General features: G+C 44.4%; 1 protein-coding gene across 5 annotated transcripts in view; it reads right to left on the bottom strand.

The window, feature by feature from the left end:
- Positions 1 to 23,361, bottom strand: part of LRP1 (LDL receptor related protein 1) — a 316,344-nt gene that overhangs the window by 149,690 nt on the left and 143,293 nt on the right. For all 5 annotated transcript variants that reach the window (XM_053370298.1, XM_053370312.1, XM_053370304.1 and 2 more), the window contains one exon: positions 2,839 to 3,001. In XM_053370298.1, coding sequence (XP_053226273.1) covers positions 2,839 to 3,001 — 163 coding nt within the window. The remainder of the gene's footprint in view (positions 1 to 2,838; positions 3,002 to 23,361) is intronic.

Genomic DNA, 23,361 nt, shown 5'->3' with positions numbered 1-23,361 from the left:
GAAACGTCTCCTCAAAGTACTCCCCCATCCAGCTTCTAAATGTGCACCTGAAACTACCCAGGAGGAGGGAAAGCAGCTGTGGCTGGTTGGGTTTCAAGGGAGCCTAACCAAGCAGGCAGGCAGTGGATAGATTAACACACCCTCACCACCATCTCATGCCTCCCCTACAAATTGCCCCCTCTCACTGCTTCTGGGATGCCAGAAAACTTTCTTTCTTGCATATGCATTGTACAATATACAGTTACCAACTTCCCTTCCCGATGGGTCTTGAACTCTGCAGCGCTCCAGCCACACTATCATCCTGAATTCCATTACTCTTATGACTGCTGCTGAATAGAAGCAGCATTTAGCATCTCTTTAATGCCAGTCTTGCAGCAAGTATCATACAGCACATAAATGTGGTCCCATTTCTGTGCAGAGGGCTTACCACAGGCTTCCTCAAACTCAGCCCTCCAGATGTTTTTGGCCTACAACTCCCATGATCCCTAGCTAGAAGGACCAGTGGTCAGGGATGATGGGAATTGTAGTCTCAAAACATCTGGAGGGCCGAGTTTGAGGAAACCTGGCTTACAACAACCTAATTTAGGCAAACCAGGGAGAAACAAGGCCAGAGGCTGATGAGTCACAATCAGGTGTCAATGAAATACTAGTAAGGTGTGCCAGTGGTGCTGAGGACAAGTTTGGTAAGAGAACTGAGCCTTGAGGGCAAATGTGAAGGAGGTGGTGAGGGAAGGGAAAGGCTACATAGAGCAACATGGCAGAAAGCAGAAACATGTGCCTGGAAGGAGACAACGGGTAACAAATACTCCTTCCTTGATTCTAAGATGATATAAGCTACCAAGACCTGACTGAACTGGAGCACTTTGCCTTGTCTATATGCAGTTGCAAGACCCCAGCACAGAGGAAATGCATGCCCTGGATCTGCTCAAGGTCAACCCTATGCATGCTTGTATGAACTGAGCACAACCTTGACAAGATGATTCTACCCTTTCTTACAAAGTCAGTGATGAAATATAAACATCTGTGCAACCAAATATGCATAGACGCAATACTGAGCTACAATGTCATGAACTTCCTTTTATGTTTTCCCTCAGCATTTTCAGTTTGTTCCAGCAGTGCCCTGACACAAAGATGACCATCATCTTTTCCCTCTTTTCCAATAAGATTTCACTAAAGGCAACTAACTGGCTGACCTTCAAGATGCCTAGCAAGCACTCCATGCCAAGGACAACTGAAGTGTGATCCTTGGACCCTTGACCACAGAGAGGGTCCATAAATTTAACAGCGTCTGGTCACTAATGGGAAGCCACTTTTTCTTTTGCACGGTGAGGTGAGGCACTCTCCTCTAAATGTGGTACAGACTGAATGTGATAGCTACACGTCTGATGTGAAACATCCCATAACATAGCACCAATTACACAGATTCTGTGGTTTTCTACAGCACATCCAGACAGCTCTAGAGTTAGGAATCAGGAGTAGAGTATCAGTGCATCTGATCCTCTCAAGACCAGACATGTTGAGCATTTCAGCTCATGCTGATGCTGCACTAACCCTCACAGCTGAAGCAGAAAGTGTCTAACTGTGCCCCAGGAAACCAGGAGAAAAAAGGTCTCTAACATTCCCAAGAACAGTTTTTGTTCACAACACCCAGAAGGAACCATAGAAAGTGGCATTGATAGCATGTTCCAGGCAGGAGCACATCTATCAGGGAGGGTTCAGACATTATGTGCCTCTTCTGTAAATCATGGCTAGGCAACATAGTACCCTTCAAATGTTGCTGGAGAACATCTCCCATCAGTCCCAGCTAGCATCGCCAGTCGTCAGGGATGATAGGAGCTCCAGTCCAACAACATCTGAAGGGTACCACAATGGCTACTCCTGTTGTAAATTATGAGACCACATGACCTTCTGATGCCAGCTGATGTCAAATCCAGGCATCACAGGTCATGGCCAAGCCTGGGAGGCTCTGACATTGTGTAGGCCCAGCCTTCAGCTGACAAGTACTGTGTGAAATTGGGCTCACAGGATACTCTGTGATTCAGACTTCACATTTCTTCACTATCAATCCCCTGCCACGTGTAGACCTATGCTAGCAAGACACTGACACTCTTTGGAAGGATTCCTTTGATAGCTCATAGATGCTGATGCAGCAAAGAAGGATCTCATAGAACCCAAGTTCAAAAGATTCTCCAGTCTAATTCCTTGGCAGGGCAACGTTCAAGATCAACTCTATAAATCAGCTCATCCATCCACCAGCCCATGCTTAAATGGACAAATTATCACAACTCTCAGAATATAAAGTTGCCATTCATTCCCAAATAACTCCCACTATGTTCCTTATTTCAGCTATGCTTTCTAATAGGTTGATAATTCAAATGGGGCAGAAGGAAAGAGAGGTGTTTGCCATTTCGTATGCCATTTCACTGCTGCTCAGCTGGTTAGATTTTCACATTGACAGGCACTTAGTTATTCAAAGGACACTGTGATAATTTAAGAGAAAAAGTCAAGCATGAAAAGTGCATTACTTATAGCTCTGGGCTCATGGATTCTACATGGGCATGACCACATCTTGAAAATGCAGAAGAAATCCTATTTTGCATCGATTACATCACAATAATTAAATAATAATACAAAAACTTTATCCAGCCAACCTTCTTTAAAATGGCTGGAAAACTTCATGGGAAGGAGAACATAAAATGCTCTTCCTCCCAGATGCACCATTCTCCTAAAGCCAGGAATGACTGTATTGAGTTAATAAACCACCAATTGCAACATTATTTCCATCTTTCCCAAACAAATATATTCTTCATCCACAAACCGCACACACAAGATTCTCACCCCATGGTTGGGTCCAGTGCAATGCCTTTGGGATTGTACAGTTCCAGGTCAAGCAGCGTAACACAGGTGACCCCATTCTTGTTGCAGACAAATATCCGGTCATCAATATCATCCACAAAGTAGAAGTTGCCTGTAAGCCAGTCAATAGCCATCTGCTCCACATCTAATGGAAGAAAATGAAGGGTGTGGTGAGTAAGATATTAACTCTTGGTCAAGAACAGTTCAGAAATTAACCTTCTTCAAAAGGCCAGCAATCTGGAGTTGGGCTCCATACAGCATGGGTAGGTAATGTTTCATCTGTTGATATTTTTATCTGCTGAGCCCATCTGCCTTATCTGTCTTGTAGTTATTTGGACTTTTGGTGGACTCCTTTTGAAAGCTACACCTATGAGAAATAAACTCTGGGAAATCTTGGTTCTTCGATTCTGTCAAAACTCCTTGGAAGCCATGGCTCAGAGTGTCCAACTACTATACCATCAAAAATATTTACAACTTGCCTTTCATCTGTACAGGCACATCTGATCAGCTCATTCCTCAGGACAAGAAGGAACTGAACTGCAAAAGAGCTGTCAGTGGATCTGTAAAGAGTCAGGCACACAGAACTGCTCATGGTACAATCTCAAGAGTTCCAGGTCATCCAGCATTATAGAGACAATGCTTGCACTCTGTGACTGAAAGTACCTCAGAAAAGCAAAAGTTTCAAAGGGTGGTGATGCGTGGAGATACCTTCAAAGAGAAGGCTAAGCTACAACCTCCTCTGCAGCATGCTAAGTTTTATATGTCTAGTAAGCTGTGCTTTTCCCCCAGGTGGTACTCAAGGGTATTCAGTACCGGCACCTCTTTTGTTGTTGTTAAAAAGTGTGGCACTTACTGTAACAATTTAAGGTGAGTACCAGCAATTCTTTCCCCCCCTTTTTCGGGGGGGGGGGTGTTAAAAAGTCTGGCACTTACTGTAACAATTTAAGGTGAGTACCAGCACCTGTTTTTCTAGGGGGGAAAGCACTGCTAGTAAGTATTGTTTGGGAGGGAGCACTCAGACTTCTGTCCTCTCATCTGCAATCTGAAATGCTTCGCCCCAGCTACACATCACATGGAACTTCAGTTCCTCCTTTGCCGCTCTGTCATACAGATCATGTCTTCTTACCAAACCTCCATTTCAAGAAATAAGTTCCCAGTTAAGTGGAGGTGGTAGATCTAGAACACCATGAAGTTCTCCAGTCCTCTCTTAGAGCTGCCACATTCTCTCTCTCTCTCTCTCTCTCTCTCTCTCTTAGAAATGCGTATAACAGAGAGTTTTGTTAAGGGGACTTTTCCCAAACACAAAGCTACACTGACAGAAGAAACTGCAACCGGCAGAACTTTCCTTTCTGTACAACCCTTTTAAGGGACAGGAGCCTGCTGAACATAAACCCAGTGACCCTATTAAAAACATTTATTAGTTTGTTTATAAAATTTGTTAGCTGTCTTTCGAACAGCACAGGCACTCAAGATGATGAACAAGCCTTCTAAAACCGCCATATAAACTACAGCAGTAAAAGAGAACAACATGCTCAGCAAAAAAACAACAACAACAAAACCACCTGGCAAAGCCCTTTTCAAATAAAAACTTTTTCTCAATCGCCAGAGGAAGCTATATATAATACCATGAAAAATGAAATAGCCTTATAAAATTAGGCCTATTTAGACAATATGCATTTCAGGCTGTGCTGTTTGGCTATGACACAAAAAGGATTTGACTGTGACCCTGTAGCCTCAAACAACTGCGGTGCCTGAACCCCTGCACAGTGGCATTGGTCGTGAGACACGAGTACCCTGTCTATGACTAGTGCTCTTCTCCTCCCCTCCTCCCCCCCCCCACACCTGGCCAGTGGTGTGCAGTGAAACTTTTCTTTGGGGAACAGTTAGGGCCAGAGGCAACAGCTTGTAAAGGCGATTGTGGGAAGGGAGGGACATTGTGTTTGTGAGCATCCAGCCTGCCTCCCTAAGACGGGCAGAAGCTTCCCAGGCTTTGGGAAGGAGGCACCAGGCATTAATACTTTAATGCTCTAATTTACCAGGTATATTTAGGGGACAGCCTAGTTCCCCATGTCCACGGACCGCATGCCACTTCACCTGGCCTGTTCTTCAGCCACATCTCACCCCCTATCACATGCTCCCCCCTAGTTTTCTTGCCGCCGAGGAACCATCCCAAGCAACCCCCTCTCCTCCCCACTGGGCCTGTTTTGTGTTACTGAAGAATAGAGCATCAGGCAGAAGATTGCTCTCCCACTGAGATACTTAGAGGCCTATTCTCCTCTCATCCTTCTGTGCTGCTCTGTTCTCGGGGAACTGGCTGCTGTCCTCAATTAGGCTCCCTCACCCGCCCTGTGCCCCCCTTGAAAACAGCTTTCAAAACTTTTCCCGTGTTTCACAGGGTTTTCTTTTTCCTCCAGTCCTGGCATCAATGGGCTTCTGAGAGCACTAGGCCTCCACAGCCTATTGCTACATTCCAAAATACTTTGTTGGCAGAGGCCCAAACAGTGTGCTGCTAAAGCGCAGTGGCGGAAGGCCGGGGAGGGGGGGGAGTTTTGGGAAGCAGCAGCAACCAAACCAAAAAGGGGCCCCCGGATTCTGGCCAAGTTCAAAAGCTCAGATTCTGGCTTGTGAAACACCCTCCCCATGCCACCTCCTTTCATAAGCCCTTACATTCTGATTCCATTATATCCAAAATGGAAAAATGAAGTTTAATATGAGCTTACAAAGCAGAATCCTAAATCAACTTCTACCTATGGTTAAGATCCTGACATTAAGCCACAGTTCGCCATTTCAGACTTAATGAGTAACTGTGGTTGGATTAATGAAATCACAATCACTTGTTTCCAGGTGCTCAACTACAGGTTAGTTATTGTGGCCACTTGCAGATCACCAAAAAAGAAGAAATGCATTGCCCACTCAGCCCACAACTATGTGGGTTTACAAAAAAATTGCATATGCTAATTTATATAAAGGTAAAGGTAAAGGTACCCCTGCCCGTACGGGCCAGTCGTTTCCGACTCTGGGGTTGCGTGCCCATCTCGCTTAAGAGGCCGGGGGCCAGCGCTGTCCGAAGACACTTCCGGGTCACGAGGCCAGCGTGACAAGCTGCGTCTGGCAAGCCAACGCAGCGCACGGAAACGCCGTTTACCTTCCCGCTAGTAAGCGGTCCCTATTTATCTACTTGCACCCGGGGGTGCTTTCGAACTGCTAGGTTGGCAGGCGCTGGGACCAAACGACGGGAGCGCACCCCGCCGCGGGGATTCGAACCGCCGACTTGACGATCGGCAAGTCCTAGGCGCTGAGGTTTTACCCACAGCGCCACCCTGCTAATTTATATACAAAGGTGCAAATTTAGAAGGAGTTACTATAATCTACAGTAATGCATCTCTATAACAAGCCCCCATTACAAAATACAAAACAGACACTGAAACTAAGACAAACAGAAATCAAAACGTAAGTTTTCCTAATAAATTCCACATAAAGGAACATCCTTTACAAATGAGAGAACATTATTTAGCTCTTTCACAAGTACAGTTCATAGGATAGTGCTGCCCAAAACACACACACCTTTCAGAATGTGGTTCTCACCAAATTACAGTTTTATTATTGAATTTATTATTAAATCTCATATCCAGCCCTTCCTCCCAAAAGAGCCCAGGGTGGGACTTTACTATGGCACTTACTATGCTTAAATTACCAATAAAAGGATAACTGTAGCTCACTATACAAATTGTTTACTTGCAGACTGTGGATTCTGGTTCTTTCTAACTCACAGCTTCTAACTGTGCAAAAGAGACCTGATCCTACACTCGATGTAAGTGAACACCATACAGGCTTCTTTTGTATTCTATTTGCAAGAAATTACAGTTGCCATACTTCATTTCTTGACTGAACATCTTTACATCCCAGTTTTCTAAACATAAATAGGTACTGTACATTAGAAATAACTGCTTTGCCATAACTTGTAGCGGGAGAGGGACAGTTTGTTTACGAGTTTGTTTATATCCTCACCTTTCTTCCAAAGAGTTCAACAAGTCATAAGTGGTTTTCTGCACTTTCCCCAGGACATGATTCTCACAACAACCCTGTGAAGTAGGTTAGGCTGAAAGACAGTGACTGGCCCATGCTTCATGGCTATGTGTGGATTTGAACTTTGGTCTCCCAGGTTCTAGCCCAAAACTCTAACCACAATACCATGCTGGCTTTGCAAGGGTCAGCCTTCCTCTACTTGCCTCAATCCAGATCATATTCACTACACATCTGTGGCTCAGCTTCATAACATCTGCTTTGCATGCAGAAGGTCCCAAATTCAATTCACAGAATTGTTGCAGAGCCACTGTAGAATAGGCAACACTGAGATAAGATGGAAAAAGTGGTCTGACTCAGTAACACAGGTTCCACTATCCAAACACAATGCATTCTCAGGGAATTGTTTGTTAGGCGAGTGTCCACATAACGAGTCAATGATTCCCAATGACTGCTATGGGAAATTTTCTAATGTGTTTCCAACTACAGAATTTTGACTCCCAAATGATTTTTAAAAAACCCCAGGAAAACCCTCTAAAATCTTGCAAAATGTAAACAAGGAAGGGGAAAATGCTCTCTTATTTGTTAGGTCTCTTCCCCTCCTTCCCCATGGTTTGTGGAGAAATGGCTGCTGCGAACCAGCAAAACACAATAAAGTAAGGCTTGTTTAAGGCCGCTTATTTGTTACAGTACTATACACAGGTCCAGCTGTTTGGATATCTGAACCTGCAGTGTGTACAGCAAGTTTTGGGTACTAATTCCTCATGTTTGGATAAGGGGATTTTCCATGGCCTCCAATAGAAGGCTCCATATGTCAGGGCCTTCATCTGCTGCTTTCTCTCCACTTCTTCCCCCTGCTCCCCCCTTTTTTAAAAAGGTCAGGAAGCACCCACTGGACTCCAATCAGCAGTGGCATACAATTGTGTCACTGACTGGGATGCAAAGGAACTGCTATTCTAAGCTGGCCCCAACAATGAAGCTTGACAAAAGAAAGACCCAATTACCCACCATAGCAAATGTATGTGTGCTGGCTTGAATGTTAATACAGTATTGGGTAGGTCTGATGGTGCTGCAGGGATAAGAATGTCTCAGAGTAGACTCTCTCTCTCTCTCTCTCTGCACTGTGTAATGGAAACATGAATTGCCTCCACTCCCTCCAAGCAGAAGGCTCTGTCTCAAGGGACGAGGGACTGTTGAGCAAGTCAAGCTGCCTGGTGCCCTCCAAGGATGACTGGCTAAGAACCAAGTGCCAGTTTTGCTAACAGTAAAAACTGACTCACTGCAAAATTTGCCTTTCATTAGCATGCTGGGGGAGAACAAATTTCTCCACTCGGCTGGAAAAACAATTTTAGTGTTCTGTTGTTCTTCAGAAAACTGGAATCGCCAGGCTTGTAAATTACAACATGCAAGCTACAAGGGGGATAGGAGCAGCAGCAACAACAACATAATTCCATTAGGAGAATTCTGGGAGGAAGGATAAGTTATGAACAGCCACTTGGAGTTGGTGCGCATGTGTGAGAGAGAGATCGCACTATCTTAAAACAACAACAACAACCAAGTGGCTTCAAGCTGCAAAAGTTCAGATAGCTTTTGATTAAATTTCATTTGGAATCAAGTTTCTGAAGGATATTGTTGTTATTCATATTTACACTTTGATGACTTCAAAGCAGATAGGCAGACAGACAGACAGACAGACGGACAGACAGGAAAGGATAGAGCAGGGGTGAGGAATCTGTGGTTCTCCAGATACTTAACTCCCATCAGCCCCAGCCCATCAGTTACCAGGAATGATGGGAGTTGTACCCCAACAACCTCTGGACCCCAGGGATTGACAGTACACTTCTAAGGTAAAATATGATATGAGGCTATGGGATAATCATCCTAAAGAAGCAGAGATACAAGCAGCCAAGTACACATAGATAGTAGCTATACTGGACAGGAAACAGGCACATCAATTAAACAAGAATGGAAACTGCACCCAGAAATTATGCATATAATTTCAAATCAGCAAAGGAATGGTATCAAGTCTGTTGCAGAGGCTTCCTTTGTTGATACAGCCCATTGATCGTGCTTTGAGTTTTCTGAATTGAAAGCCTACAGACCAGAAGGCCTGGCTTTTTCATTTTGAAGCAGCCTGCAAAATGGTTGCCTGGTCACCTGTCTCAACAGGAGCCCCCTGACCACCACTGAACAAGGTTCAAGATATCCCAGGCCTGCCCTGTGCTGCTCTGGGGTAAAGCACATTAGACAGGCCTGAGCCACAGGACAGCAAAAACAAGCACCAGTGAATAAATCTGCCAGTCCAGATGAAGACCATCGCTAATCTAGCTGGGAATCGTAATTTCAAGCCACTTTGCCTCAAGAGTCGGCATCTTTGATCTGAAGCTGCTTTTAGGGGCTAAGTGTTAAAATAATTTAAAAGAAGCACATTCATCCGTCTTGTGATATGCCCTTAAACCGCTTTGCTAGGCTTGTGGCCCAAGTGGGACATTAAACCCCACAGGCAGGCAGCTGCTCTGGGGGATGCAGGGCAAAGTTCGTGACAGAGTTAAGAGATACTGCTTGAGTGCCAAATCTCTTTCTCTCAGAAGGAGGGAGGAACCAAGCAAGAGGCAGTGATTTTCCTTTAACATCTGGTCAGTGCTTTAGGCTGAGTCACTCCCTTTGGAAACTCTCCCATGTGGTGTCGTGGTGTCAGCTCAGACCACAAGAGCGACTCTGCACTTTTATAATGGTTAAGCAACCCAAAGCTACGTTGTTGTTGCTTAATCTGTTCTGAGCTTCCCTGTCCCTGATTCATTAATATCTTGCACAAAAGGAGGAGGCACAAGCACCAAGGCAGTTTCCTGCACCAGAGGGGAAAGACCTGTTGAAGCTAGAGAAAAATAACGTCAAAGTTGGCTGCAAACCACCTTTTGAGTCAGAGTCACAAGATTGCTTTTAGGTGTTCCAAATGAGAAGAAAGAACTGAACGCAAATTACAGAACAGGGTAATGGTGGAACCACTGCAATTTGGACCTCTATAACTTTCCCAATAATAATTTATATACTGTACAGTGCTACCTCCGGTTATGAACACTTCTGGTTACGATCACTTCCGATTACGAGCTCCGCTAACCCGGAAGCAGCTGCTCCTGGTTGCAAACTCTGCCCCAGGATGCAAATGGAAATTGCGCGCCAAAGGCACGCATGCAGTGAGAGACCTCATTAGCAAAAGCGTGCCTCAGGATAAGAACGGTTTCAGCTTAAGAATGGACCTCCAGAATGAATTAAGTTCCTAACCAGAGGTACCACTGTACAGGTAACCTTACAAAGCACAGCTTGGTCCTAACTATGCTTATTTCTTATAGCATTCCCATTTAGGTTTTAACTCATTTTTAGTATTATATTATTGGGTCTTATTGCTTATTGTATTAGCTGTTGAGTTCGGGTCCTCCTTGCAGGCTTCCCATGGGCATCTGGATGGTCACTGTGAAAACAGGTTGCTGGACCACAGATGGGCCACTGGTGTGATCCAGCAGAGCTCTTCATATGTTCGTGTCTCCTTTACACCGCTTAGAGACTACCGTGATTCAAATAAATAAATAAATGGGAACCTTGAGATGGTGAGCCTTTCTATGTGACTATTCATTTTAAATATAGTAACTGTGTTATTGATTATGATGATGATGATGATACAGTTGTTGCATGGGAACCAGAATTCAAGGCAGTCGTTTGCAAGCAGGGAAAAAACTTTCTCAGCCCTCCAGCTGCAGTATTTCTCACCTAGCACAATTCTCTCCCTGAACCTCAGCTGGCACTCCCACTGAACCGGCAACAGGTTGTATTGTAGCCACCAGGTTCCTTTAAAACAACTGGCTTTTTCCTAGTCCATGTTGAACCAAACTTAACAGCTGCAGAAGCCCTTGGTCATCCCCCCACCCCATCCCACATGGCTTCCACCCAGCATGGGAAAATGTACCGTATTTTTTGCTCTATAACACACACCCGACAGTAACACGCACATAGTTTTTAGAGGAGGAAAATCCGTAGGCATGCCACCCGTAGGCATTCCCTCCATAACACGCACAGACATTTCCCCTTACTTTCTAGGAGGAAAAAAGTGAGTGTTATGGTGCAAAAAAATACGGTACTTCTGTTTGAAGGGCAGCAACAAATCACCTCCATCAGTCAAAACTGCATCTCCCTTCACCAATGGGCAAAGGAGAAGCTACTTGAAAAGATGCTGTCTCTTCAACAGGGTACAGGATTTGTTTGCTTAAGAAATTCAGCTCACCTAACTATTTCACTCTTCTGCCTCATGTACATCCAAGCAAAGTCTCTACTAAAGCAGTTGGCACAGGCAACCTTGGCCAACCAGGAAGTTTTAGACTACAACTGCCATCAGCCCCAGCCATCTAGATGGTCTCAGCTTTGCAAAGGTTGGCCTAAGGCAACAAGCGAAAGAACTGCTGCAATATATGTTGTGTGAGAAATCACACTTGAAGAACTTCTGGCCCTGGAGATTTAAAAGAAGTTAAGGCTCATATCTGAGACAGGAGGTGGCAATCCTATTAATCTCTACCGTTCCTTTATCTATGCTGTTACAAGCCAAAAGATCTGAACAAGCCAAAATATAAATAACAGCATTTTAGTGCTATTTTTTCCTAATATACATCTTTTTGTATGCAGCTGAATCCTTTTAAATCCTCCATAATTCCTGTGAAGTCTTCCCTTTGTTTTCCCTTATCAGATTGAAAATTCTCTTAAATTCTTTCGTTTTCAACATGTAATCAAACCAGAGCTGAATAAAAAGGCCAGACCAAATTTATATTCTGGCTCCTACCTTTAGTTATTGGGAAGTGTTTGTTGACAATGTAGTTGAAGAACTGGGGGGTGGGGGGGTGCAATTGATTACAACTGCAGTTGATTACAATGAGGGTACTGATATGGTTTTCCCTAATCAGGAGGGAATTATTAACCGCATAAATCCAGTATGTGGCAAGAATTTTACAGTGGTACCTTGATTCTCAAACTTAATCGATTCCAGAAGTCCGCTCCAAAACCCAAGCGTTCCAAAACCAAGGCGTGCTTTCCCACAGAAAGTAATGCAAAATGGATTAATCCGTTCCAGAATTTTAAAAACAACCCCTAAAACAGCAATTTAACATGAATTTTCCTATCTAACGAGACCATTGATCCATAAAATGAAAGCAATAAACAATGTACTGCAGTCACAAAATCAATCAATCAGTAGCTGAACTGAGTTCCACACAGTCACAAAAACAAAACAAAAAAGCAAAATAAATAAAAACCTCAGCGTAACACTCAAAATGGAAGTGTGGCACTCAAAACGGAGCATGTTTGGCTTCCCAAAAAGTTCACAAACCGCAACACTTAATTCCGGGTTTGCAGTGTTTGAGTTCCAAGTTGTTTGAATACCAAGGCATTTGAGAACCAAGGTAACATTGTATACATATTGGTGTTTGTTCGGGTTTCTGCACTTTGCTCTTTTCAAGGTCTCTGGCTGCAATATTTAAAAGTATAAATAAAAAAAGTTACACTATTCCAAGTCAGATTATTTGCCTTTCTCACTACTACTTGATCCTTTTAACTGGAAATGCCAAGGTTTGAACCTGGGACATTCTGCATGGAAAGCATACGTTCCAACACTTAGCTTGGGTCCCTTCCTGCAGCCTCCAGAAACTACTGATGCAGCTCCAAAGGCACTAAGACCACATACACACTATAGATTTAAAGTGCCATGATATCACTTTAAACTGCCATGGCTTCCCATCAAACATTCTGGAAGCTGCAGTTTGTTAAATGAATGAAAAACATAAATGAAAAACTATTCTAAGTCCTAATACAAGAAACCATAAGGCAGGCTGGCCTCAGAGGCTGGATGGCCATCTGTCATGGATGCTTCAGCTGACCTTCCTGCATTGGAGGGGGTTAGACTATATGACCCTTGGAGTCCCTCCCAACCCTACAATTCTGTTATCCGCTTCATGAATGAAACAGAGTTAATTGCTGCCAACAAAAGCTTGTAAGATCACACAATTGGAAGCGCAATGCAGGATGCAACTGCAGATTGTCCCACCTTTGCTCAAGCAAGATTTCTTGTAGAACAGTGAACACCTTGCAAGGCACAACTACACTCTTTGGACCTAGCACTGTTTTTCATTTAAGATGAAAAATGAATATTCAAATCGTAAACTCAATGAATATGTCAGTTCTTACACGATGCAAATTCAAGATCTGTTTCCCATTTCCAAACTTGGGGGAGGGGCCTGTTTTTGCTAGATCCCCCAGCATGCTGTTTTAATTTGCCAGTAAAGTTACTCTCAAAACTATTCTCCACACAACAACAACAACAAGGACTGAAAGGTATTCTACCCTACATCCAAAAATACCTTCATTTCCTCACTTTCTTTACTTTTCTTTTTTTGTGTGGCAAAACAGAAGGCAAAAAAACCAACAACTATCAGGGTGTTTCTCTTGCTGCTAGAGAGCATAGGGTTTTACCTGTGATAAAATATAGCACAAATGTGCCAGGTTCTTATTTTTCTCCCTCTCACACTTAAGCAAAACTTTTAGAGATAGCTACACTAAGTCGGAGGCAGACAAACTCATGGATGCCTTCTGCAACCTTTTCATTCTCCAGCACAGCCCTAGTGGAGCCGGTGCAAATGCTCCAGAGGGAAGCCAGCTGCTGAATGCAACCAGCTCCCGGGACTTGTACCCCAACTCCTTCTAGGATTTTGGACACACTTTGCTCTTAAAATGGGCTGGAACAGGAACGAAGGAGGCAGCAACAGCAACAAGAGTGACAGCCAACCACCTCCCTCCTCCCTTCCCAGTCTGGTATTTTTGCAGCTGGGAAGCATTAGCTTCTCTCAAAGTCTTTTGTTTTTCAAATTGCTGGCTTGTTTTCTCTTCTCAACTTCCTCCCCCCATTCCTTCCCTCCCTCTTACCTTGTTCAAAATTCCATCTTTTATTATTATTTTCTGCTTTCATTCATAGTTAAAGCCAAAAGCCAAGGTTTCCTCTGAAACTGTATGAAAGCTACATTAGCAAGACCTATTTTAACCCTTACACAATAGTTTCTCTCTCTCCCCACCCCTGGCCATCGCCAGTCTCAGACCCCAAAATCATTTTCTTCTTATTCTCTTCTCTAGCTAGCTAGCTGGGGGGGGGGGAGCAGGCAGCTTTTTTGATTTTTGGCACAGTCTCAGAGAACTTTGGGAAATTTGGAAAAGAAGCAAGCCCTGGGCCTCAGTGGCACTCAGGAGAGTTCAGCTGCTTCTGCAACATACCAGAAAAGGGGCTACAGAGAGCAAAAAGCAAGTTGTCAAAAGAGCCACCTTGATCCCAGACAGAGTGAAGGCACTCACAAAAAGCATCGCTTCAATGCAATAAGCTGTTACTTTGCATCAACTCCCAAAATCCTGAAGCAAAGCTATGTAGGGTGGCCACTGGGTGGCCCAACAATGACTTTCAGGTGGCTCAGGAAACACCTCTGAACAACAGACCGTTGGATTGTTCCTGTTGTTATTTTTTAATTCCTGTCCACACTCTGGTACCAGTATCATAAACTAAGGTTACCAGAATCCAGGGAAACTCCCCCCCCCCCTTAAAAGAGATTTAAAAAGTTATTTTTTAAAAAGTTATTTTTTTAAAAAAAAGAAGTAATATCTGCTCTTCTGTGGTCTCCTCTGTCACGCACCCATCCTCTGGGCCCCGGCCTGCTCTCTTGGATCGGGCCTGGGCTCAGCCACGCGTCCTTGCACTCCTGGTGCTTTCCTACCTCTCCTTGTCAATGGCTGTGGCACTAGTGCGGCAAGTTCGGGGCTCCCCTCTTTTTTGTCCTTTTTCTTTCTCTCTTCCTTCTCCTCTGTTCCTTCTCCCTGCATCGGTTCTGGGGGTTTTCTGGCCCCAGAGTGCTGCTGGGCAGTCAGCCGAGTGGCCGGGCACTCTTGCTCCTGGCTCGATTTGGGTCACAGGGGGTCACCAGTTCCCCCAGTTGACGTGCCGGGCATCCCCGGTTCCCCCTTGGCAGTGGCAGCGGCAGTCTCAGCAGCCCGGAGCCAGCCTAGTAGCGCAGTTGTCTCTGGCTGGCTTCAGGAGCTGCTCGCTGCCATGGCACCTGCCGTTTTGCCTCACCGGAAGTCCCCATATGATATGTCTTGTGCCACTGAACCAATCACGCAATATTCATTCCCTATTAATAAATCTACAACACTTAAAATATTAATCCGGGGACATTCCAGGGACGGATTTTGTCTGGGGACAGATTTGTAAATCCGGGGACTGTCCCTGGGAAACGAGGACGTCTGGTAACCATATCATAAACACCAATGTAAATTAGAGTTAATTTCCATCACAGGCCCAAAGTGGGCATATTAGAATCATAGAATCGTAGAGTTGGAAGGGACTCAAGGGTCATCTAGTCCAACCCCCTGCAATGGAGGAATCTTCGCTAAATAGAATCATAAAATATTGAGCCCCTGAGGTTGCCTGCCCCCTGCGTTAAACATTAAACAGGTTGTGTGTGAGAAGGAGGGAGGGAGAAACTTTGGTGCACAGTGAAGTGGTGTGTTTTTTTTAAAAAATGAAGCCAGCATGATATAGTTGGGTACACGGTCCTAAATAAAGATGTCAAATTCCTAGACACAAGCCTTAAATATCTCAGCCTATGAACATGTAAGCAGCTGCACTTGCATATATGCAATGTGTATTACCTGTTTGGTTTGGCTGTTGTCTGTGCATGCGCTGCCATCTGCACATGTGCACGAGCTATTTCAAAGGTGCCAACCTCAGCTTAACTGCAAAGTGAATGTGGCTTACATTTTCTAATCAGATGGAACCTGATTTCAGGGCAAGCACATCAAACAGCAGTATTTCTCAAGAAACTACAGGATAGATATGGATTGTGTGTACATGGCTTCAAACAACAGTGGTGCAAGATCACTGGAGCCAGCGTGAAAAGTAATGTGTACACAGACGGCAACTCAGATTGAGCAGGCTCCAACTTCCAAGTTCAAAAGCCAAAATTGGGCAATATTTTTATTAGGACCAGCCAGAATGTCACAAACATCTGCCAAGCTTTCAAGTTCTCGAGAACTCTTCATGAGACAATATGTTATCCAAAGCAAGGGGTAGAGAAGGACATTGGGGGGTGGGGAGTACAAGAACTAGGGTGGATGTTGTGGTCATGAGTTCCAAGATGGAGATTGCAATTTACCATTTCTTCTTTATTCCAGAATCATTCTTCCTTATCTCAGAACTGAAGGTTTGTAACCTGCTGTGAGTGTATGTGTGAAGCAGTGATTGATAAGTGAGTTGTTTGGACACCAGACAATAGGAATCTCTGGGTTCTAAAGAACTGCTATCTTTCTTTCCCCTCTACTCCACTTTTCCTGTTTCTGTCTTATTTTCTAGTATAGTCCTTGGAAACTTCGTATTTGCCCTTATTTCCTCCCACATCAACCAGGATGCATCTTTTCTGTGGTGGGTTTGTCTGAGATCAGGTACTCCCTAGTAGTTATTTTCTGCAAATACTACTGAACAATAAATGCAGGTGGATGTTTGGCGTTTTGTTTTTTTTAAACCTCCTCTCCAAATGTCAAATGCAAATATGCAAACTTTGCAAAGAGGCTTAAAAAAACTTCCTGCTGTGCTGAAGCTGATGTCTTGAACTTAATAAGAATTCACAGCATAGCCAGCTTACAATACACTGGTATGCATGTCAACTCCAGCAGCAAGTCTCTTTGTGTTTAATGAGGCTACTCTAAGGTAAGTGGATACAGGACTGCAACCTAAGTTTATGTTTAGGGTTGGCATTGAGGAAATAGGGTTCTTCTATTGTTAACAATACAGTGGTACCTTGGGTTACAGACGCTTCACGTTACAGACACTTCAGGTTACAGACTCCGCTAACCCAGAAATAGTACCTCGGGTTAAGAACTTTGCTTCAGGGTGAGAACAGAAATCATGCTCCGGCGGCGCGGGAGGCCCCATTAGCTAAAGTGGTACCTCAGGTTAAGAACAGTTTCAGGTTAAGAACGGACCTCTGGAACGAATTAAGTTCTTAACCCAAGGTACCACTGTAGTATCTCCACAGTTAGCACCAGCAAGACATGGCAGACTTCCTGTGGTAAACATAAGGGAGAGCAGCAATGACTGCACTCTCTCCAATCTTGTGTTATGCCATGCGCCTCACAGCAGCCATTTTGAGAATGGCACCCTCAGCACTCTGTTTGGAATGTGCCCACTGGTCCAAAAAGCTTGGCAACCCCTGAGATAGGGGGTGCCTGGCTGTTGACACCCTATGCAGAGCTCTATGAGAGCAGAATGGGCTGCATTTCCAGCCCACAAATACAACAACAATCCATAAATAATTCAAAATGTACACCTGGAACTGTACTCTAGATTCTATATGGTGCCCATCTGTAACTTCTGAATCAGAAGAAATACTGAAAATAAACAAATAAATAGGAGGTGCTAATCTCACAAGGTAATGGGTAAAGACAGGCAGCGAATAATTTCTAAAATATGAGGTACCAGGGCTCAAGATCACTTGAAATTTCTTCATCTAGAAGCCCTACTCACAGCTCCATTCCCAAATCCCAGAGGTAACAGAGTGCCTGTGATTACTGTGTGACGTGAAGAATGCACTCTGCACATGCTCAAGGGCATACTACTTTTTACTTGTTCCAAACAGCAGTTTATCTGGGGGGGGGGGGCACAATATAGCAGAAGCATCCTCCCTGCTCCCTCCGCTTTTGACACACACCCTCAAGCCTGGTCTCAGGTGCACCCAGTGTCATGTTCTCTAATCATCATTAGCACCTGTTTGGGTCACAATTCATCTTCTTCTTCTTCCATTTGCTGCATCTTTCCCCCTCAGGCAGGATAATGACCCCTTTCCTGTTTGGCGTGTACAATATACAGCCAGCTGTCAGTCTGCCACGCACCATACTCATTTTGAACTCCTCAGGGATTTTGGTCTCGCTTCTGTCTGAAAGTAGAAACGCAGGCCCTGACATGAAGAAGAAGTGACAAGAGGACCCCCAAGGCTGGCTGCTTCATTGTTTGCCCGCCCTCCAATTGAGGTGGACTTGCTGGAGCATCTGGTTGTCTCACTGGAATCACAACAGCACAAATTAAGATGACGTGTGTACATGCAGCTTGGGGTGGACACTGGACCATTTTCTCTCTTTTTTACTTGAGTTTGGAGGCAAAGCCTTGCCTTATATCTGTGTCTAAGCTTTTCTCATTTCCTTCAATGAGAAACTAGGCTTTCTTCTTCTTCTTCTTCTTCTTCTTCTTCTTCTTCTTCTTCTTCTTTTTAAGGGCAGAGATACCAGAAGAACTTTAAAATATTCCAAACAAGTTTCAAAAACCTGTCTATTTAGGTGGTTGTCACTGGCAGATTAACTTCACACCCTTTATGTGCCCCATTAATAGGAACATGTATTTATTGGCATTTTATATGAAGCCAACTGATTACTTGGGGGCATCTTCCCCTAAACTTGCTAATCAGAGCACTGCTCTTAGATTTATCATCACCCTGCACTGCAGGAGGTTGGACTATATGATCCTTGGAGTTTTTTCCAACTCAACAATTCTATGGTCTTATCATTTTATAATACCATTCAGTGATTTACTCTGTGCCCTGATCCCCACAGCTGTATGAACAAAAACCCAGTTTCCATTTGACAAGCTATGCTGTATATTATGTGGCCCAGGACAAAAAAAATAAACATAAAAATCAGATCCTTACTCTCCTGTATCATATGTTAAATTATCTATCTTTGGAGGAAAATCCAGTATTCTCCCAGGCAGACAGCTGCTTAAGACAATCTGTCCTCATAAAGGGCTCATCCTCACCCTAGTATACTGTCGTATTTTAATCAAAGTATGTATTAACTGTTTTCTTAACGTACCCAACTTCTCAGGTCTTTCATGCTGACTTGGAAGCCAGCCAGGGTAGAGAGGCATCCTCCAAACAGGCTGCAGAAACACCCAGCTGGCTTCTGCCTTATCCTGGTGAAATCCTTATTGTGTCATACATCATAGATGGGACTTATTGACAAAAGAAAATATGGCCACAGAGTTTGGAAGTATCACTGCTGGGAGCAGGTGACAGGGAGGTGGCAGGGAGATTGGCACTGTGTGGGCGCACCAGTGAGAGCACCCAGTTGACTCAAGGTGAACAATAGTTAACACTGGAGTTAACGCAAAGATAGATTCTAGGATTAAAAGGAAGTACAAGTGAGCAGGAACATAGGAAGCTGGCTTTTATTGAGTAATACTATTGGTAATCCAGCCCAGTATTGCCTACACTGACTGGCAGTGGCAGTTCAGGGCTTCAGACAAGCGTCCCACCCAGCACTACCTGGAGATGCCAGGGATTGAACCTGGGACCTCCTGCATGCAAAGTAGATGCTCTATCACTAAGCTATGGCCCTTCTGCAACCATTTAGATAAGGGGATAGAGCAATGTAGACACCAGTGTCAGTGCACACATGGGTTATAGAGATATGAATTTTCCATGGGTGCTTTTGTGCATGTTCATCCACACTTGACAGCTTTCAGTGGAATTATGTCTCAATGCTTCCAACCTACACTAGTTGAAGGCGCTTGATGGAATGTATTTGCACTGTGTGGGGTTCTCCCCCCCCCCTCAATTAGTACATCACACCCTTCTTGAATTCTGGAAATCTCAGGTCCGTTGCAGCAAAAACATCATTTCACATGCTTAAAAACAAAACAAACAAACAAACAAAACCCCTCACCTACACAATGTGCTTTACTACACCTACAGTTGTGTAGCATGTGATATTTTGGTTAGGGTCCGCCCCCCCCCCATCACATTATCTACAGATTAGGGAAATCCAAATTAAATGGGGACGAGTGTGGGCTGCCCTTTGTATGAGGACCACATTGTGTGGAGGAAGTGAAAAACATGCACTTATGGGATGCACTGAATCCAATTTAAACTACTGTGGGGACACAGCCTAGGGCAGCAATCCTGTGTACATATACTTAAGAGTAACTGCCACAGAACTCAATGGAGCTTATTTCAAAGAACACATACAAAGGGTCATGCTGCAAGTCAAGCTTTTAAAATCATGAAATTGCTTAAAATCCATGAGTGAAATAAGCAAAGCTAACCTAGCACTGAGAATTCAGCAAACAGGAAACTTCTGGGTTAACCTCCTTTTACCTAAGCTGGTCTTAGGAGCTGGAAAATTTGAGTCTTGCACAATGAAAATCAAACATTTTTGAGTTTATTGTCCCCTGGGTTCTCATTTTACAGCAAAGGAAAATAAAATTGCAACATCTTCCGGCCCAGTTGACTAAAAATATTTGTGAGTATGGGGAAATCTTCATTAGTAGGCAATTTCTGAGAAGGTCGTGAATTCCAAATGCTACCCCTAAAGTCTCCAAATATTTATGTACATTGTTTTTGGTCCTTGAGGCATCTAACAAATCCCACAGGATGACAAACGTGTAAATGATAACTTCCTCATATTTTTGCAAGCACAGACACAACATGCAGGAAACAGAGATGGCTCATTCATTATTTATTCAGAGAGCTCAGTCTGGAAGTATAATAAGCTGCCTTAGTATTTTCAAACCACAGAGCCATCTATCCTGCCTACCCCAACTGACAGAGACTCTCCAAGGTCTCCAGGAAAAGATCCTCTCCAGCCCTGCTACCCAAAATAATTTGAAGTAGAGATTGCATTATACAGAATGTGCTCTTGCAAACAGTAGCAGCTGGTGTGGTGTGGTGGAGCCGGGAAGCCACCCTCCCAATGCCAGTAGCACTACAGAATATCTGGAAAGGCAGGATGGAAACAAGGGTGACTATCACAGGCAGGCTGATGGTGCTAATCCTGTGGTCTGTCAGTATGTCTGTGCAGCCTCATCCAGGTAAGGTGAAGTGGTCCACCCTGCCCCCCAGCCGCTTCTGCTCTCGAGTCAGATCACCAATCCATCCAGCTCAGTATTGCCCACTGGCAGTGACCCCTCCAGGTTTTCTGGCAGGGATTTTTCCCAGCCCCACATAGAGATACCAAGAACTGAACCTACTACCTTATGCATGCAAAGCATATGCTCCTCCACTGAGCCACGCCATTATTCTGTCATCCCCACAAAGAGCTCAAGGTCGCTTATGTGGTCCCCCTACCCATAATATCCTCACAACAGCCATGTGAGGTAGATTAGGCTGAGAGCGTGTACTGTTTGGCCCACTGAGCTTTGTGGGTGAGTGGAGAACTGGAACTAAACACGTCACTAAACTGGCCAGGAACTGAACTTAAATACTTAGTTTATATTACATAAGCTAAGTTGGAAGGAACCCAAAGGTCTTCTAGTTCTACTGAATGTCCAAAGGCAGGACACGTTTTTTTTTTCTTTCTGTCTAAAGCAGGGCTGGGGAACCTGTGGCCTTCCGGATGTTGCTGGACTACAATTCAATCTTCACTGACCACTGGCCAGCACTGGCTGGGGCTAATGGAAGCTGGAGTCCAACACCACCTGGTTCCCTGGCCCTGGTGCAAATGAATCGCCAACAGGCACCTGCCAAGCCTTTTCAAGCAAATATTTTTAAGAAAAGGTTTTCCTAATAAATTCAGTCCATTGCTGAACAGCTTCCCCCCTACAGGCTACGATTCTTCATGGAAGGATTTGGAAAAGGCTCAGCCTTGGGGATTAAAGGCTGGCCGTATAAAGAGGAAAACAAGCTAAGTTGCTTGCTCTGAAAACTGGGACACCAAGTGGGGCAAGGGGAGTGGAAGTGGGTGGGGGAACAAATCAAGCACAGCTGGTTCCAAGTTCATGCTAACCTAACTCATTCTTCACCTTCCACACACCCACAGAAACCAGATCAGAGGCTTTCAGCAGAACTACGGAAAGGAGGAGAGAAAAGAAGAATGCCAATGCATCCAGCAAATAAACATTAGGCAGCTGATTCATAACCAAGATGTGTGCTGTAGGGCAAACAGCAGTCAAAAGTTTTGACCGGAGAAACAGTTTCAATGGAAGAACAGCTTGAGAGGACTGTGCCGCTGCCTGCAGAAATGTCTGAGTTCAAAAGCCTGTGAGGAGGAGGAACGAAACCTTGCCAGGAATGCAGTCCCAGGGGTCCGAGTTTCCTTTCCTTTTCGCTTATAGGAATGATCCTTTGGATACATTTACATAATGATCTGAAGGCATTCCAGCTCCCTAGCCTTGAGAACAAGACAACCTCTGTCACAGCAAAAGACTTTACATTCAAGCATTTCCACTGGCAGCATTTTGCATTAATTGAAGAGGTTAAAGACATGTATTTTCAGGTCAAACTAAAAAGATGGGGCCCTGACATTCTCTAGTGGCTATGAAGTTTTCGGTTTGGAGCCTTGGATCAGACAGTGCTCTTCATCACCTCTTCAAGGGAAGCTGCCCTGACAGCAAAGTCACATCAGTATAGGAGCCTGACAGCGGTGCGGGAGGGGGGGAAGGTTTTTTTCTGGGAAAGAAGCCCGCCTTTTCCAGCTAACAGGAGAAGATGCAGGAGAAAGATGAGAGGAACAAAGGGAAACAATGGCTTTTGCCTTCAGAATTCCACAGGTTCTCAGAAAACAATGTCAGTTATCACTAATGTAACTACAGCTGATGCCACCCAGTTCTGTTCTCACAGAGTAATGGAAAGAAGCCTTACAACAGCAGCAGCAGCAGCAACGGAACAGCAGGAACGCTTGTGAAAAGCTCATGATAAGAGGCTATTATTTGCTGCCACAGAACGTAGTGGTGGCCATTAGCTTAGAAGGATTTATAAAAATTCATTAGAAAGATAGAGGTCTATATCTGCAGCTATTCATCATGAAAGTGCTATAGAACTTCCATATACAGAGGCAGTAGATCTCTGAATACCAGTTGCTTGGGAGAAAGAGTGGGCGAGGGCTGTTGCCTTCACAGCTTGTTGGCTTCCTGGAGGCATCCCGCTGACCCCTGCAGGAAGCAGGATATTGGACTAGGCATGCCTTTGGGTCTGATCCAGCAGGGACCCTCCTTCACATTTAATGCCCACAGAGGATACATGAGTTAAGTGAAGAAATGGCTGAAAGCAAGAGTGTTTCCAGGAACCAGAAAATGAGTCAACCAAGCCATGGCCACAGTGGCTGCCAAGGCCACATATTACACACAACCCTCCCACCCTTCAACCCTAGCTGTCCCTGTCATACTGGTCTTCCATCCCACACAAGATCAGCACTCCACGTCCCTTTTCCTTAATATTGGTCCTGGAGCCCCTGCTATGAAGGGAAGTGTGGAACAAATAATAGACCGAGAGATAGGGCAAAGCTCTATTCCAGCTCCGAGGAATGGTAGTTTAAAAAGAAAAGCTTGGAGGGCTGTTGTTTCCAAAGGTAGCTGAAGGGGTCTACCCTGACTGCTTTCTCCCAGCTGCAAACATCTCAAAGGAGAGAAGGCAACACTAATCCAGCATT

This window comes from Podarcis raffonei, chromosome 2 (genome assembly GCF_027172205.1).
Source record: "Podarcis raffonei isolate rPodRaf1 chromosome 2, rPodRaf1.pri, whole genome shotgun sequence".
NCBI lineage: Eukaryota > Metazoa > Chordata > Lepidosauria > Squamata > Lacertidae > Podarcis > Podarcis raffonei.
Note: the sequence above shows the minus strand (reverse complement) of the source record. Positions and strands in the feature narration are given on the sequence as shown.